Source organism: Pungitius pungitius, chromosome 2, assembly GCF_949316345.1.
Source record: "Pungitius pungitius chromosome 2, fPunPun2.1, whole genome shotgun sequence".
In the NCBI taxonomy this organism is placed as follows: domain Eukaryota; kingdom Metazoa; phylum Chordata; class Actinopteri; order Perciformes; family Gasterosteidae; genus Pungitius; species Pungitius pungitius.
Genome location: NC_084901.1, coordinates 19,563,733 through 19,581,978, shown reverse-complemented (window position 1 = coordinate 19,581,978; position 18,246 = coordinate 19,563,733). Strand labels below are relative to the sequence as shown.

General features: G+C 43.6%; 3 protein-coding genes and 1 non-coding gene across 6 annotated transcripts in view; 1 reads left to right on the top strand and 3 right to left on the bottom strand.

Annotated features, from left to right (window-relative positions):
* elf1 (E74-like ETS transcription factor 1) overlaps nucleotides 1-9,093 on the bottom strand; it is a 31,005-nt gene extending 21,912 nt beyond the window's left edge. Inside the window, exon 1 of one of the 3 annotated variants that reach the window (XM_037461505.2) lies at nucleotides 8,836-9,093. The gene's annotated coding sequence lies outside the window, so the exon portion shown is untranslated. Of the gene's footprint in view, nucleotides 1-505; nucleotides 806-8,835 lie in introns of those variants that run through there. The other 2 variants (XM_037461504.2, XM_037461506.2) reach the window with 2 other exon arrangements.
* A 750-nt stretch (nucleotides 9,094-9,843) lies between these two features.
* Nucleotides 9,844-9,915, bottom strand: trnae-uuc (transfer RNA glutamic acid (anticodon UUC)). The gene has a single exon. It is a non-coding gene; the product is annotated as a tRNA-Glu (tRNA).
* A 631-nt stretch (nucleotides 9,916-10,546) lies between these two features.
* Nucleotides 10,547-13,848, top strand: ube2a (ubiquitin-conjugating enzyme E2A (RAD6 homolog)). Its single transcript, XM_037460754.2, has 6 exons — nucleotides 10,547-10,735; nucleotides 11,922-12,002; nucleotides 12,159-12,184; nucleotides 12,437-12,526; nucleotides 12,636-12,724; nucleotides 12,878-13,848. The coding sequence occupies exons 1-6, from the start codon at nucleotides 10,692-10,694 to the stop codon at nucleotides 13,004-13,006; spliced, it is 459 nt and encodes a 152-aa protein (XP_037316651.1). The 5' UTR covers nucleotides 10,547-10,691; the 3' UTR covers nucleotides 13,007-13,848.
* Nucleotides 13,849-13,887: 39 nt separating this feature from the next.
* nkrf (NFKB repressing factor) lies at nucleotides 13,888-17,898 on the bottom strand. The gene is made up of 3 exons (XM_037460753.2): nucleotides 17,478-17,898; nucleotides 16,989-17,116; nucleotides 13,888-16,854 (listed from the first exon to the last, which is right to left on the bottom strand). The coding sequence occupies exons 2-3, from the start codon at nucleotides 17,080-17,082 to the stop codon at nucleotides 14,606-14,608; spliced, it is 2,343 nt and encodes a 780-aa protein (XP_037316650.1). The 5' UTR covers nucleotides 17,083-17,116; nucleotides 17,478-17,898; the 3' UTR covers nucleotides 13,888-14,605.
* Nucleotides 17,899-18,246: the final 348 nt, after the last annotated feature.

The following is an 18,246-nucleotide window of genomic DNA, read 5'->3' as shown; positions in this document are numbered from 1 at the left end:
CATATAAGGCAACAATTCATAAAAGTAAAGCGTATCATTCGTATTAGTGGTTTGAACGACAACTGCAGGAATTCGTAACAATTTTACTGATCTCCTGCGCTGCCGAGCCCTAGAAAGTGTCAACTTCAAACTCGTTTGAGGGAATTGGGTCGATCTGCGCAACACATCACAAAAGCTTCGTACACTGATATACAGTTTTTGCCGCCTCTTGGAACACATTTTGATGTACAAATAGTTTTCATGTCATAAGGTTTTAAATGTCAATTCAACTCGTCGGACTTGTTAAAGCTCCCCTAACGAAAGCGTAAAATGTCAAGTGTACTAGTAACACATGATGGCTGCCTGTCCACTTACAAACAGCAACTCCAAAATAATGTAATAAATAACATTCGAAAGGGTCTGGGGGGGGGGGGGGGAGAAAACAGAAAAACTATTTTTTAAACAATTCCTTTATACCAACAAGAAAATATGTCAAGTGTGAAAAGGCGAACTATTCATCACTAACCTCAAAGACACAGGAATTGGGCGGCCGTGTCCATAATAGCAACCGAACAAGTGCCGCTCACAGTACCCAATGAAAAAAAAGGACAACAAAAGGCAAAAAGGGGGGTAATCCAAGATGCGTTCAGAAGGGGACAAAGCTGTCTGAATGTGTGAACCACCGGACAGCCTCACACCTCTTTGTCGCAGCAGCTGAAAAAAAAAAAGACTGGAGATGAAGAAAAAAAAAACAATGCAATGGCTGCTGTTTGAACCAGAAAAAGGAGAAGTGTAGTGAAGCAACTCGTCCTCTCCCTATGAGTCACGCAGCACTATCGCCATTGGTAGGAGAGCCCTAAGGGCAGGGTGCTTTTACCTGGCCAATCAGCGGAAAGTATCGGCCCTGAATGCAAATTCGTTCAGGTGAGTTTGACGTGTGGCTGGGATTGGACGGTGCTGCAGTGGGGGGGAGGGGAGAGCACAGCGCTTCAACCGTGGGGCCACACCTCAAACAGCATGAAAGACAACAGACAGGTTTCTCCAGCAGAGGAGTGCTTGTGCCGCAGGTAAACAGTTGGACAGGTATGCGCTTACTTCAGACTTTGACCATAGAATACGAGCCAGGCGTGGCTATTAAAATCACAAGTAAAGTTCACATCCCCGTGAGTGTCGGGGAGCCAGTCCGGGCTGCCGACTTTGTGGGGGAGTTGTTCTCCCGGTTGTAGGAAGTCTTGCAAACAACAACTTCTTCTAGTGGGAGTTGCAAAGAAAATTAAACTGCGAAGTCGACTGCGTTTAGGAATGAGCGAGTGCTTCACCACAGAGCGCCAAAAAATTGATCCTCCCCCCCTCCCACCACCACCTCTTCCTCTCTAACATAAGGCCATCATGTCAAAAGCAAAACTCTAGCTGCAGCGAACAAGCATCAAATGCACCTTTTAACTCAAGCACCAGATGTTCGTGGACTCGGATTTGTGCATCAAAGTTGTCAAAACGCGCAGAACGTTTAACGGATCCGCAGAAGGTGTCACAGATCATTTCGATGCCACGTCTTCTCGTTATTTTAAAGTACACAGATATGAGATGAGACGTGATACGAGTCTCCGAAAACGACACTCACAGGAAGTGGTGGTCTGTGGTGAGCGTTGAGCAGCACTTGTGTGTCGCACTCTCGGCTGTGCGATGAATTTACACATGTTTTCCACCGAAGAGCCCCATGTAGTGAGTGCGTTCAACGGTCAAATATGTAAATACAACCTGGCTCAGATGGGATTGTTGGGAAAGAACATCAACAGACACAGGACTCGGAGATCGACGTATAAAAAAATGAAATCATTAAACTCAAATGCAACTGCGACGAGGTCTGTTTGTCACAGACGCCCGAATCGCCCTCTCTCCGTCTCCACCAAGTGCTGTCATCATCACGTTAAATCTTCCATTCAATACAGCTCAGCTCCAAGAAGAAAGCCCCCTATTTGCCTGAGAGCAAATTGATCGCCTTGCTGTGAGGGGAAAGTTACACCATACAAGCTCCATCCGTCACCGCCTTTTAGAAACACTGTCCACAACTCTGAAGCAGCCACGTCTTGGCTGATGCACTGCAGCACTGCTGGAAAACACTATGTAAATATACAAAAACACACATGCATGCATGAGCAAAAGTCATTTCACTCCCTTTGTGTTAGCCTTTCAGATAAGGTTAATCCCTGTTGCAAATAGTTTTAAAATATAATCTGAGGCCCAAAAGATGAATACGAAGGTGCACATTAACTCCACTTTGGCCAACCAAGCAAAAACCTCTGGGGCTGAAAATCGAAGCTTGAAATGTCAGTTTTTCAAATGGTTAGTTCAGGCTGGTCCCAAAAGCAAGACAACCCCCATTGACACTAATGTTAAATACCAGATTTTGTTGCAGTAAAAGAAAATGTTTACAACCTGGTACACCATTGGTTTTAGTCTGCATACCTAGCATCCCCATTCTGAAATGTTATTCGAGGCACCCATTTGATGAAAGCAAGTCACCCACTTGTGTGATGTTTACAACTTTTCTTTAGAGACCTATGGGTGACGCCGTGGGCCTTATCAGCTGTCCCTGTAGTTTCTGGTTCGCGAAACGGCAATAATGTGAAGACTAAATGTCTTTGAATTACAATATAGCAACAGCTATAAACTTCTTTATTATTATTTATTATCATAGAGGCACAGTACTGTATATAATAAATTCATTTTATGAATGCCGTTTTTTCTTTCTTTTTTTAATCTCTACTAGATGCTATTCTGTCATTCTTGCATCAGACAAGGAAAAACTACAACAAGCCAGGAGGGCCCATTCACGGCACCAAATTAAGATGAAACTGTAAAAGCCTCATGAATATGAACAATGTGACATTGTACTTGTTTATCAAAAGCAGCAAATAAATAAATAAAAACAAGCTACCATTTGCACTTATCTTCTCCAAAGAATTTACAATCCTTCCAATTATCTCCGGCAATACTGCAATCTCACTCAGATCAACAAATCCCATCTACACTGGGGGAAAAGCAATAAAAGTGAAGATGTTTAAATTGCTGGTGCTTCGTGTCATGTCAGTGGGATGCAATTAAAATCCGCCTGCAGTGTGGGAACACAACACGCCTGTCTAAACACATTGTGATCTTGCTCTCTTCATACAACGCCGGTGTATTAACGCCAGCAACAAATAGTGTTGTTGCGGGATCGGCGCGGAGCCACTTCAGGTGCCTTCCCCATCGCAGCCTTTCTGCTGTATCTCCCCTTTGAAGTGACACTTTGCACCACAAAGCAGTCAGTGAATTCCCTTCAAGGGACACAGGATTGTCATGTAGATAATTGCATTTTCTTAATCTTTCTGCTTGTTTATCCAAATGTCATTTTGAGTAGCTTGTTTTGCAGTGTAAAACTATTATCATGTTAATGACAGAATGTCGATTAGTTTTCTTCAGGGTAATACAATAGCTGCCACGATAAGTGTTATATAAGCCGTAATGTTTATATCACGGGTCTCTAATACAGCTCAACTTGTCCTGATTTTGCTCCCAAGCGTGATTCATGTGCCACAATTTATCTCGCCACGCGCTGCAAAGTTGTACCTGACAAACGACTCCACCACGCACTGCACTCATAAAATCCAGATCACTCAGTAAAGAGTTATTTTGGAGTACTGTGAGACAAACATTTTGGAACAATCCTTGACAGGATGAGATATGGGAGCCTTTCGGACGCCAGGGAGAATGATTTGTGTAGAGGCGAGGTCAGCATTGATCCAGAACTCTGCGGCACACGCACAAACAAAAACTAAGAAAAGATATCGAAGAAGTCCTTTATTAGCTTCGGCACACTGCCTCCCTGTAAAATCCCACATTTAATTAAAAATCCCTCTCATCCCCTACAACGGCGTAAGCCAGGCCAGGCACCATCACAGCCTAAGCAGCTGATCGTACCGCATCAGCAGCTTACATTTTGAGCCAGGGGACAGACACACTCACCACATGTGAGCAAAGTTCTGTACAGTTAGGGCTGGTTCAGGTGTGTCTTGAACCACGACGCTATAGGCCCAGCGTGCCGGTAGACTTTACCGATGTGAGAGTCCTGGGACAGAGCATCGTGTATTTTGTACAGATTGCGAAGCCCTATGAAGCCAATCTTCTATTTTGGGCAACACAAAACAAATGAATTTAAATTAAATCTGATGGCTGCCTTATCGGCGTAAATACAGAGCAGTGAAAGTATTGCTGTAGGACAAAAACACTCCAAATTTCTGTCATATTTGGATTACAAGGAAAGATGGATGGAAGTCAAGGACTGTTCAAATATCCCGGTTATTATGATTTAAGAGCACGCCGGCGTGCTTGAGGTTTAATCTTTCCTGTTGCAGCAAGTTTGCTGAATAAGCTGACAGCTCACAGTGCTATGAAGGCGTCATGGTTCTCGGACAGGGACCATCCCGACTGCGACAGGGTTCATCGTGCTGGCTGAGTAATACTGTGGTACGTACGGGGCTGACAGAGGGCTGTGGAGGTGTGCAGCTATAAACCCCATGCACTCAACGCACAACAGCTCAGCCAACCGTCTCCGAGTTTGATACCATTTCCTCGAACTCTCTTTGATTTCTCAAAAGGATTCAATGAGAGGCATTTCAAAGCGGGGCAAAAAATGTTTACCTCCTGATTGGTAGAATATTCCTTCAGAATGAGAGCTGGTCCCGTTGATTCACGAAAGAAAGCCAACCAAATGTCCGCTGCTCTTTTGACGTTTAAAAGTTTATTTTGGCGATTACTTTAACATAAAAGGCCGGGGGAGAACTAAATTAACTCGTAGGCCGGGATTAAACCTAACCGGGTCTGTATTTCTGTTGGTGTCGCCTGCAGTGTCAGCAAACAGGGCTGATGAGACATCCAGAGTCTTGCCTTACTTAGGAATCGAGAGACACACACACACACAGACTGCAGCTCATTAATGATTAAATACAGAGAGCGAGCCAACAATCCGAGTTGTCCACATCATACCTCAGTGGGCTGAAACAGCCACCTGCGGACAGATACTGGCATAAAGGAGCCATTGTTTCACAACATCACCGAACCACATAACCGCTGTTTCTCGTGCAGGCTTCTTATCACAAACAATTGCTGGGGTTTGGAAAAGTCCATCTGTGTCACACCAACTAATTCAGGGCCGCTCCAGTGTGCGCCGCCAGCCAGCGGCTTTTCACCCGAGAGCTCTAGTTTATCTCCAGCTCATTATTAATAAAATGCCATGAGGTCCAAAGAGCATACTGCTCTGTCACTCAGGGCCCAGATCATAATACCCATGGCCCGCATGCAGTTAAATAATTTAACCAGGACTGCTTGTCACTTTGAAATTAACCCAAAAGGAAGGGTGGAATGAAATTACTGTCGATGAAGGCAGCCTCTCAGTAGATAAGACAAGCTGGCCGAGCTCGCTGCAAATTCTGTCAACTCTGTCCTCGCATGCGTTAGTCCCATTTTCTAAAAGAGTTTGTTGAAAGTTGAATGAGGAAAGATCCTTTGGCTTCTTAGAGCAGAGCTGACTCTTTGAATCCGAGCGCCGCGGGCTGAGCTGATTCACGAAAGGCCTTCGTGAGCCACTCACTGCTTCCTCGTTAGCTCCAGGACAGTGTGAAAAAAGGGACAGGGTGAAATATCATCACACGCCAAAGTTGCTGGCTTTCTATCTTTGGCTACTTTGTGCGGTCAAACTAGAAAGAGGTAGAACACTGCAGCCAGAGCCATCGCGCCTTAATGTAATTTCACATACATCAGTGATTCAGCTCACTACACTGTGTGCTCACGTGGATCTCAGCGGGCGCCGTAGAGATATCTAAGTAATGTGGTTAACTAATCTCATAATGTCAGCGTGCTGCCTGGGTGGACACGTTATACTCTGATTCATCCTACACTAACTGTTCCTCCATATTTTAAGTCATTCCTATATTTAAAATTGTTAACGCTTTTAGTCAAATAGAGTCTGTTCTCACCTGATCATCACCAGTCTTTATTACTGCCTTCATTTTGTATTTTTTGCACTACTGAATAAATAAAGAAATAATCTACGTCACTGAGGCCGGTATTTTGTGTAGCTCGTGTCTGTTTTTCAAACTCCCGAATCAGTCCGATTGACGTAGAAGGAATAAAGTAAACTTTAATACTGCATTAACACAGCAACATAGGTGAAAAGAAAAGTTGCATTGCCCTCTTTGGCATGCTAAAAATAGCTGGACTGGAACTACGCATTACATCACGCCACTGCGCAGATTCGTGGAGAAACTCATGGTGACTCATCCAAGTCACATGCTTGTGAGACAGGAAGCATGAGAGCAGAGTGGGGTTACAGGTGGAATTTCCCTACACTCACCTTTCCCTCTGACGTCGGGTCCAATGGTAGCGATCTTTACAACATGTCCGACAAGGTGATATTCAGGTGTCAAGAGTCTTGAGGTCGCAAAACAGCAGCGCTCAATTGGGGAACTTTGCAAATAGCAGTTCCCCTGTGAACCTTCCACAGAACACAGATCGACATGAGGTATTTTTTTCTTTACTCAGAAAAGGGGAAGTTCAACAGTTTTATTTCTCTTTTCACAGGTCGTTTCCTGCATTTCTGCAAGTCATTTGAGGTGTCAGCCATCTCATGTGATTGTTTGTTTAGACGAAGCATAAGAACATTGCCATCTTGTGGTTATTCCTGGGCAAAACAAATCACACTACTTGAGAACGTCATTGGCTACTGATGCTGGCTTCAGAAAATGCTTTTCACTTGTTTAAACTAGCAGGAGTTAGCATTAAGTGCATGTGTTTGTAGCTGCATGTGTGGACGATCAACGTTAAATCTGAATGTGTTAAATGATATCACAATAGCTCCTAAATACCCAAATATCTTCAAACACGGTTCCAGGGGGAGAGAGCGGGTTTAAAAGATAACCATGTATGCCGACTTGCAAAAGATTGCCGGCCTCCTGCAAGGCCACTCTTAAAAGCTTTTTGTGAAACTGCACTGCTGCCTTCTTAATAGGCTAAAAGCTCAGATCTTCTTTTTGTGAAGCCGAATCAATATCCAGCAGCCCATTAAGGCAGGCGGGTACGCCTCGGGCAATATGAAGTGTCTAATGTCTGAGGTGCTCCTCGTAACTGGAGGGAAAACTGCGAGGGGGAAGGCTCTCCATTATTGCCCTTGGTCAGACTACTGACGGTGACATCACTGTCACAGGATAACAAGGCTACCGGGAACTGCTTTAACCTCAACACACACGGTCTTCAGTCTGCACTGTGCACAAAAACACACACACACACACACACCATATCTCTCACAGTCTGTGCAGAATTCAAGCTGCCAAAGCAGAGAGCACAGGGGTGTGGGGGGGTGGGGGGGTTGGGGAGCTAATTGTGTGGGTAGGAGCATGGCAGAATGTTTCTAAAACAAGAGCACATGCTCGAGACAAACAAGACGACTACCCACTGGAGTATTTTTGGAAAGTCTTGCTCTGGATAATTGATTTCAGTGGATTGAAGTTTCCACTTATCCACAAGCCCGTGTTCCCACCATAGAGAGATCGTAAGGGGAGAGCGGGTGGGTGAAAGGGTTGGTGGGTCCAGCTGGTCCCGTCTCCAGTGGGACAGACAGTCTCCCCCCCCCCCCCCCCTTCCTCTGCGTCACTCCTCTCAAGAGAGCAAATGCAGTCGACCAATTGGGTCGCGTTTGGGCGTCCCATGGTACGGGCATCTTAACGGAAAAATGTAAACATCTGGCAAACATTTAGACACTAAATAGTTGATCAACTACACTACGGACAAAAACCCTTTTGCCGGGAATTGCAGAAGCATATTTACAGAAATGAGGAGGAATGAGCCTTTGTGTTTGTCCTCTGAGGAAGAGCGATGCCTGTTTCAGATTCACTCTCACAGCAACCCTCTTATTTCAGTGAATATATTCAGTCTGAGGCCTCCATAGCAAGAAAATGGACATTAGATGGATGTTTGAAAAATAATATATATACATTTTAGAATCTGGAACAAGTGAAATTTTTTCATTTTCAGAAAACAGACAACCTAAATACTTAGTCTACATGCTATCAATCCACCCATAGGTTAGTTGATTAAACACTCCAGCTCTATTAATTAATAATAATAAAAATTGAACAATTAAATCTTAATAAGAGGCCAAACGTCAAACCGTTCTGAGAGGGTATAATTACTGTAGATTAACAACATTCAATGTGTTCCATGAATTAGGTCAAGACTTACATTATGTGTGACTATGCAAGTCTAAATCAGGGCTCTCTGTTCATTTGAACTATTATTATTATTATGTCTTTGAACACAAACACGCGCATCCAACTGTCTGACATTCCTCTTGCCGTCTACCCTAAGTGCACAATGGGTTGTTATGAGTTGTAGCTGCAGCATTGTCGAGGAAGAATCTCTCAAGCACTTAATTGTTGAGATTTTCAGCACACACACCCATTTGCACGCAACCACACATCTGTGCTGTCACATGATGGCCAACACAAAGGGGAGACACATAAACGTAGTAGGCTGAGGGCCATGTATCCCACAGGACGGCACTATCATCATATGAGTTCAGTCATGCTTCTGTGGCTTTCAACAAAGTGCAATAAAATACCCAAACTGCTACGATCCTCTGCAAACACTCATCAGCTTGAAGTCAGTGCACATTAGAAGCACCAGGAAACATGTAGTAACCAACATAACTCCACCTAAGGGCCCGGGACACATAGAGGTAGGCAGGCCTACATCATCAGTTCAGGTTAGGCTACAAGAAAGTAAGCGATGAGAATAAAAAAACATCCTTAATTGAGGACGTACCCTGGTAGAAGACGTCATCAGCAAGGAATTTGTCCCGGGTACATGGTGACAGTCGGTGGCCGCCCTCCGTCCTCCGTCCACAAACTCTCTCGTTCCAAAGGGAGCCAGAGTGTTAGTAGAGCTCCATCATCACACAGCCACCCGTCGGCTTCGCCATCCTGATGCGTTCGTGTGCTCTTTGACACAAGGCTGGAGTTTTTTTTTTCCTCGACAGGGGCTGATGCGTGGGGAATTCCTAACAGTCACATTTTCCTGGGAAATGATTCCCCCCCCCCACGCCCCCCACGGCCCCCACGCCCCCCCAACCCCGGTACTACGGTTGGGCTGACTTTAGCCTGATAGTATTAAAAAGGATTCAGAAGTGGGGGGGTTCAAGTTGAGCAATATGGAATCGAGGGGACGAGGGAGACGTTTAAAAAATAAAGTGGTCGCCGCGTGTCCTATTGCTTAAAATGTAAATTATGATCAATAGATATTGTGTCCGTAATAGTGAGTTCGTAGTAGTAATAGTAGTTGTTTACTTGGAATTGTGTGGACCATTAAACAAAGTGGTATCTAAGCGACGGCTCGGTCAACGTCAAAGCTAATGAAGCGTTACGCGTTCACAGGTGTCACTTTAAAGGCAATTTTGTCAACAGCTCAACGCGATTTTAGTCAAATTAAGTTTCGGACGAAAAAAAGAAGCGATTTGTAGCTTGCAAGCTTGCCTTTTGAGCGTCTTGTTTAAGACGGGAGTGTTGTCCTCTTCCAGACTACGATAAACGCACTGGGAGATAAACGTGGAAATGGTCATCTTTCGGGAAGGTCCCAGCCCTTGTGAGATGAGAGCAATCGAGGATAACTCCTTAACGGGCGGGGTCTAAAGCAACGTACAAGAGTCGCTTGAAACGACGAGTATGACTGTATGAAAGTGAAAATGTTTCAATAATTGTGTGATGTTGGATATCTGGTTATGTCTAAAGAAAATAAAGGACGATTAATTATCTTTGAGCCCTGGACAAAATTGAGTTCCCATACCGGGAGTCGAACCCGGGCCGCCTGGGTGAAAACCAGGAATCCTAACCGCTAGACCATATGGGAGGAGTGTAAAAATCCTATCTTTGTTACTTTATATAATAAAACTACTATGAAAAGAGGGAGTGTATGTGTAAAAGGTGCATTTACCGGGAAAGCGACGTTTTCAGTTCACGTCACATTAAATGCAATCGTGTGTTTTTCTTGATTGTTCCGTCTTGTAATTTAGAACGATTGGGGATCAGATACCATCTAGTGGTCTCTTTTAATGTTGATTAAATACAGGATGGCATACACATCTTATATTGGTAATGGTTATTGGTCATACCCAAAGTAAATAATGTATAATGGATTTAATTAATTGACACATTTGCAAAGATACAAAGGAAGGACAACACCTTGAAATCGCACGAATTATTACAGTGTTCCAAACAAACTAAATATGGGTGTTAAACATATGACGTAATTTTCTGTGGACTTGAACAAGTGTAGAGACGGGGTCCCCTCAATGTATAAAAATACTTTAGCTATGTATACTGCGAACTGAAAGTGGATTACAGAAATAAATAGGAATACAACTGATAGTACTACCTTCAATGATACGGTTAGTTTGTGTCAATGTGGCTATTACGGCTTACCAATTTACAGCCAGTTATTGAAACTATCCTCCTCTATCTGGTTTAAGTGGTAGCGCCCTTAGACTAGCACAGACAGCCAAATATTTGACACTAGCAATTGTTGGCTAGTCAGTTAGGAGTTAAAATAATACGGAGAAAAACATATTTTCCTACACATAATACATTTACGTTTATGCCAAGGATTTAGGTTTCTGTGTCAACGGGATGTCAACTCCAGCGAGACGACGTTTAATGAGAGATTTTAAACGGTAAGCGAAGGGAAAACATCAGCAAAGTAGCTACAGCGTAAGCTAACGTTAGCAACCGAAGACTAGCTCGTTAGCGTCAGTCCAAAGCGGCATTCTTAACTAAGTTAACAACTTCGATGATACGAAAAAACATATAAACACAGCCGGATTACCGCCGTGTTTTGGGGCATGGTACTAAAGGCTAGGGTAGGGTAGCGTTAACCAGTTAATGACTGCTAAATGTTTAGCAGCTATCGGTAATAGCGTTACCGGTGACCAGCGCTGACCTGGCCGAGACCAGCAACGATGGTGTTGTGCAATTACTGGTCGCTGCTCGCTCTCGTAAATACAGATGCCATGTGTAGATGTTTTGTACAATCTGACACAACATTCGTGCCTTCCCGGAAACTGATAATGATTATGTTCATACATGATCTCCGTGGGCCCACTGGTCTGTATTTGTAACTGGTTATTGACAATACCATTCAATTCATTGGCCAGATGGCCCTTCACAAACAGATGAAAGGTTTGTGTAGACGAACACCGTCTTGGGTACACAGTGATCCAGGCATCTCCGATTCCTGGGCCCTGGTAGATCACTATCTAAGCCTGAGGATAAGCGACCATCTGCCAGGAAGTCACAAAAAATATGCAGATATTCAAGCAGTCTGCAACTGCACTTTGTTTCTTATCTACTAAATAGAACGGATGGTGACAGACAGAGGTCATGGGTTAGTCCTGGTTTGTCCTCTGTCTAGGTCCATATCCAGTATTTATAATATAGATATTATATAGAGTATTTATCTGACAATGTTACTAAATGACTGAACTGTGATAGTCATGAATTGATAGTCATGAATTAAGAACTTTTCTTGAATGGTCAAGCAGGTAAAAGCATTGCTTACGTTACGAAAACACAACAGTACGATTTATACCGTTCCAAAACAACCAATGCAGAAGAGTCATGAGAATTCTAGTATTGTTTACTGCGTTGATGTAACAGTACCTGTAAAACAAGGTGGAGTTTTTGCCCGTGGGACTTTTTCAAACTCGTAGCCCTCCTTCAGCATACAATTGCCCAATGCCCACCCAGCCATAAAAATGCAACATCCTGTTTTCATATTCAATGGAGCCTCGCCGTCTGCTGATTCCACCCCCACCTGCTTTGCTCTTTCCAACGCTCCCTGTGTACCGTTGTGTCCGTTAGACTGCAGGAGGATCCTCCAGCTGGAGTTAGTGGGGCGCCATCAGAAAACAATATCATGGTATGGAATGCTGTCATTTTTGGGTAAGTTAAGTCTATTTATTCAAACTTGTTATACATATTTTTTGCAGATATTGTTGTTTTGAAATATAAGATTTTTTATAATCAGCATCTTTGTAAGTATAGTAGATGTTTTTTAAGTGATGCTTGACGGCCTGTTTTTGTTTACTTCTCTTTTAGTCCTGAAGGAACACCTTTTGAGGATGGTGAGTTCTCTTAAAGTTCTTTAACTATAAATCATTTGTATTTTCCACACTGTTATGACACTAGTTCAGTAACTATGGGCCCTGGAGTTTTAAGTACAGTTCTTCAGAGCTTTTCTTTTACAAACATAATTAGTTACTTACTTGGCAGCTGAGTTACTCACATGTTGTTGTTTGTTGTTGAGTTGAGTGTTCTATAAACATCACCAGAACAACCTGATCAAATTCAACAATTCCATTTCTTCTTACTTTCAGGAACCTTCAAACTTACCATTGAATTCACAGAGGAGTATCCAAATAAACCTCCAACAGTGCGATTTGCCTCAAAAATGTTTCATCCAAATGGTATGTTAAAATATAACACTAACAATTTTGTTTTGCGGAAATGAAATTATGTCACACGTGTCTCCATATTTATGCCAGAAAAGCTTCATGTGTTTGTGTTCCTTTGCAGTGTATGCAGATGGAAGCATATGCTTAGATATTCTTCAGAATCGTTGGAGTCCAACCTATGATGTCTCCTCAATCTTAACTTCAATACAGGTGATCTAACATTGCTTCATGCAAAGAAGCGCAGCGTGCCCATGCAAATTAGGTCACATTTGTTGACAGAGAAATAATAGCCAGTACTTGTAATCTACGTCATGACATGTCACAATGCTTAATTTAAAACCTGTTTTTGTTGTATATTTCAAGTCTTTACTGGACGAGCCAAACCCAAATAGTCCAGCCAACAGCCAGGCAGCACAGCTGTACCAAGAAAACAAGCGGGAGTACGAGAAGAGGGTTTCTGCTATTGTTGAACAGAGCTGGCGTGACTGTTGACCCCTGCTGTCATTGGAGTACGAACGGCATCCGGCCCAGAATCCATCAATCAAGAAGACCGCTGATCTCAGAAATAAAGTGACACTTCTTAAAATCCTTCTCGGTATATTTGTCCCATAGCTGTTGCTAAGTTTGTATGCCGTCGTGTTGTGGCATTCATTGGTGCCAAATTGCTATTGTTGGACTATAGCGTATGTTTGTTAAAAGTAAATGTACCTTGTTATATCTGGGTTACTTGCTACATGCACCAACAAAACAAAAAAAAAAAGCCGGTGTCAGTCACTTTTTTACCTGTTTATTTTTACATGAAGTAAATTGGTTGGATGATACGGTGACAGTTAATTAGATGTGCTTCCTGAGTGGTTTGCTGTGTGTGTATCAAAATTACGCATTTCTTTCAGTTTTATGTCTGTCTGTCCTTTGAATGCCTTTTAGAGGGATAGAGAATTAACCTGGCATGGAGATCCATCCCTCACACGTTGTCAGCTCAACAAATGCCTTTGCAGGGTGACTTTTCTCTCATGCTGTTCCTTGTATGGCCACGCCTTTTGGGTGTAAAAACCTTTTAGAAATCGAATATATACGTCCCTCTTCAACACAGAAACAATAGATTTAGTTCCCTTTTTGGGCACTTCACTTTGTTTCAAGCACATACTTTCATAATGCTTGCATTTAAAGGCAGTTTCAGAACATTTCTATGCTATTTTACAATCTAAAAAAATCAACTGATATAAGAAGCTGATGAAAGTGTTAAACAGGATGTTTTCAGATTATACAACTTTGCACTGGTAACCCATGTAACAAACTGTACATTTTCTTGTAAATAAAATAAATATACATCAGTTGTCTTTGTTGATTTTTAACTCACAATACAAAATACCTGTCTGTTATCAGTTCAAATTTATTTAGTCATTACAGCCTTGAAAACAAGCAGACAAGTCAACTGTACTGACATGAACCAACACATCCGACATTTAACAAAGATCACAGCTTACAGTTTTCATGTGAAGATTTTATGATTATGGGTGCAGCTTGTATTTGTAGAAGAAGCTCCGCGATTAGAAAGAGCAGACAGCACTGCTGGTAGAAATATGTATCACTACGTTTAGACTAATGTGAGCAACTCGCTATGGTTTGATATCTCATGAGTCCACGGTCAGCAATGTTCAATCACGAGCAGTGAAAAGCTGCATTTTCTCCAAAGTTCCTTAAATAGCAAACAAAGATAAACAGTGGATCTTGGTAACACAATTTTGAATCCTTAAGTGGAAGAATCATCAGGACATGCTACCAAGTATTTAAGCTTGTGCGAAATTCTAACAGATAAAAGACATGGAATGGCAGAAGAGACAAAAAAAAAAAAGACAAATCACTTATTCTACCGTCCCTGTTAAAGCTAAAGAACATTTCATGGCAAAGGAATGCAGAAACCACAGGTGATCCCTGAAGGATTCTCTTTTGTTAATGTGTTTGTTTGTCACATACAAGTGTAAACACACCACATACACTTGAGTGTCAATTCTACTGAAGTCCAAACAAATGATCAATGTTTTTTTTTTTTTTTAATTTTTTCTTATTTCCCCCCCCCCCCGCATGCTCTCAGTGAATAGCCTGAGGCTTCACAAGCTCGTATCGTCCCACCTGTCCCTCCTGTAAAAGCTGACCAATCAGCTGGTCTTTGTGGACTTTGCGACTGACAATAAGGAAGCGCAGCCGCCCCTGTCCGTAAGACTTGCTCCGCAGGCCGTATTTCTGAGATATCTGGTGGATCTGCTTGCGTTCGTCGTTGTTGAGGTCGGTGGAGAATCTGAGATCGTCCTGGCGGTCTGAGCTGGCGTAGGTACGGATGGTGTCCTCGATGTCACGCTTGCTGAGCTGGTTTCCGCTTTTGTCCGTGTCCAGGCCAAAGCCCTCTCTGGAGAACTGCTCCTTCACTCGGATTGGTTCTGCGATGCCTTCCCCATCTCGGCCCAGACCGCCTCCTTTCCAGCCCATCTTGCGTAGCAGCTGGTTTCCAATATTGTCTTCCTTAATCTCCTGCTTTACGGCTTCGTCACCGGAGCGGGCCAGGATCTGGGATCGGGATATGGCGTCACAGTGACCCTCCTTCCTAAGGTTGGATTTGACCACAGCCTGCGTCTGTCTCAAAGTGGTCAAGGCCTCCTTTGCTGCAATGTGCTTCACTATTTTCTTGGGCCCAATTCCTGCTGCTACATACTGTCCTTCCAAGTACACCTCACACCTCCATCGATGATCGGGCAGAACCGTGAACTTGTAATCGGCGGTCACTTTATTAAACTGAGCTGTGTCATTAATGATACAGATTGCATTGTCAGAGTTTTCCAGGATAACCAACTCACTCAGATGCTTCTTTTTGACAACCTGTTGTCCGAAGCGTCCACTAGAATCTGATTGGTTATTTCCCCGGGAGTACTGGGATAGATGCTGCTGTTGTGGTTGTTGCTGCTGTCGCTGTTGTCGTTGCGCCTGGTTCATCCGAAGTTTCCTCACAGCGTCTTCAGCCGCTGAATGCTTTGAGCTCCTTTTGGTGCCTGTCGACTGCGCCACCATCTCACCCTGCACATAAACGCTGCACAGCCAAGCCGTGTTGTTGGGGAGCAGCTCAAACTTATAGTCTATCTTCATGCGATTAAAAGCTGCAGAATTGTTGAGTATGCAGATGGCATCGTGAGCATTGTCCATAACCACAAACTCTGTCCAATGCTTCCGCTTGTCAGGCTCGTACTGGCCCTTGGAGCTGGGTGTCGGTTTATCCTCTGGGTTTCGGAGTGCAGGTAAGAAGCCGGGGGTGGGGCTGTGCATCTGGCACACAACTATGTCGTTGACTACGGAGTGTCTGTATTTGCGCTGCACCACACGCACCTCCACTGTTTTCAGGAAGAGTTTAACAGCCTGCTCAGAAGCTCGGTCCCTCGCTCCATTTTTACTACCTGAGTATCCGGTAGCGAGAAACACACCCTGACATCTCAATTCACAGGCGTAACCATCAGTTGGTACTTTCCTGTTCTTCGGTAGGTCAGACTGAGGAATATCCTTTAGGTTGACATAAATATACTCGGGATTAGTCTTGCAGGCCTGAATGCTGCGGCTCAACATGAAATTATAGTTAGGTGATTCACTTCCAGTCATGTACATTGGGTCCCTAAAGGAAACGGCCAATGCAGACGCTACATTGGAAATCAGCCTCTGCTTCTCATCCAATGTTGACTGAGATATAGGAACAGGCTGTGATGAGGAGACCGACTGAGAAGTGGTGGGACTGCTCCTGCCTGGGCTGTTGTAGACTCTGCTGAATGGCCTGCTGGATGACTGTCGGTCCTGATGACTGAATCCTAAACCCTGGCGTCCTGAATCCCAGCCTCCCGATCCTCTCCCTCCCCCATACCCATTGTACCTATGGGACTGAGCGTAGCCATCAGGACCTCGAGAGGAGTGGCCATCATACTTGGCTGAGTAGTCCTGTTCTGTTTTAACCATAAAGTTTGAAGTGGACCAACGTCCTCCATAGCCCAACCCACTTGCGGTACCTGAAAAAATCTCTCGGTCTCTGTCTCTATGGGAACCCCAAGAGTCAGAACCGTACGGCGGCTGTCTGTCGAAAGCAGGCCTCAGGGAGGAGGAGCCCTGCGCTCTGCTGGTGCTGCTGTAGGAGGAGGGGTGCTCGGAGTCCCACTGTCTTGCACCAAACGACTCACTCCTCCTGCGCTCCTTATCGTTTTCCTTCTCATCAGCGCCAGTTCCTCCGCTGCTTCCCCCACTGACAAAGTGCACAGGCTCGAATCGAGGTCTGGAACCAAATTTTGACATTTTCCTCATTGGCTCGTCTCCTGCAAAACAGAATATAGGTTAAAATGATTCATATATATATATATATATATATATATTATATATATATATTTCCACTGCATGCAGTGGAAATATTTATTAATAAAGAGACTATACAACCCAGAATAACACTCACTGCCATCAGAAGAAGAAGTAGGTCTCTTTTTTGCATCAGAACTAGGACTTGGGTCAAAGGAGGGCATTTCGCCAGTGTCAAACCCTTCTGCCATCACCAGCACGGTCCAAATCAAATCCAGGCCATACCTGTATTGAGGGAAAACAAGGTAGACTTAATATGAATGAATGAAGCACTCACACGTAATATCTGGACGTACAGAGTGAATACTGCGTGCTGCCGATGAAGGCTGAAAACCTCCGGTGGGAAACAAACAACACCTGACGACACGTTTCCTGGATAACATTATATATTGATATAATGCAGAACCATATAGAAACCAAGTGTAAGTTGTGATTTAAAATAAGGGAAATGCCATTGCCAAAACAAGGCCCAGACAGAATGACGCAGTAGGCCGACAGAGTTCATTTCTCACAAGCTACAATGTGTAAAACAACTCAAACACTTAAGTTAAGATTTCAATTTGTTAACTGCGTCATATTCTCCTACCTTAAGGTGTAGGCTTTGGTTCCATTTGTATCTCTGTACTTCTAAAAGACAGTGCATGCAACGTTATACCTCCGACCAACCAGCTATTATTTTCGTGCTAGCTTGGTTCAGCTAGCCAGCTAACATGGGCTCTCCCGGTCGTGAGCTAAACGTTAGCTAAGTTAGCTGCTAGCCTTTCGCTAACCCAGCAGCCGTTAAGCAGCAAGACGCTGCTCATGTAGTTTTTTCATCGGATTCAGAAACCATCATTTACTATGTTAATCCACTGGGTGTAATATCCGAGAAGGTTGGAATGAAAAGATGCGCAACCCCGCTAAGGAGCTTCAGACAGCCATCAACCTAGCTAGCTGAGTGGCGGAGAGCCTCCATTTTCTGGTCCAACTACAGTAGAAATCATGGCGTCTATTACCGCAATGACCCACAATGCTTTGCCGCCGGACAGTTCAAGCACAAGCGGCTCCAGTCACTTCACTTTGCAGAAACCCCATCACAGTTTTATTATTTTTTTAGTATTTCCTGACTAGTGAAATAAGGTAATTCTCCCAGGAAAATACAGCAATACAATAAAAACATTATGCTATTTACCTATTTTTTTTTAGGAAAATCAATGTAACCTAACCCTAACCTGGACACATGTATTATGTTATGCAATGAAACCAAGAAATGTAATGCATTTTACTCAACCAGAAATCAGAAGACTAAGACAATTAATTTGGACTTTAATGTTCGGTATTAGTGTGAATGTCTCCTGGTTGTGTTTACAGTCCTC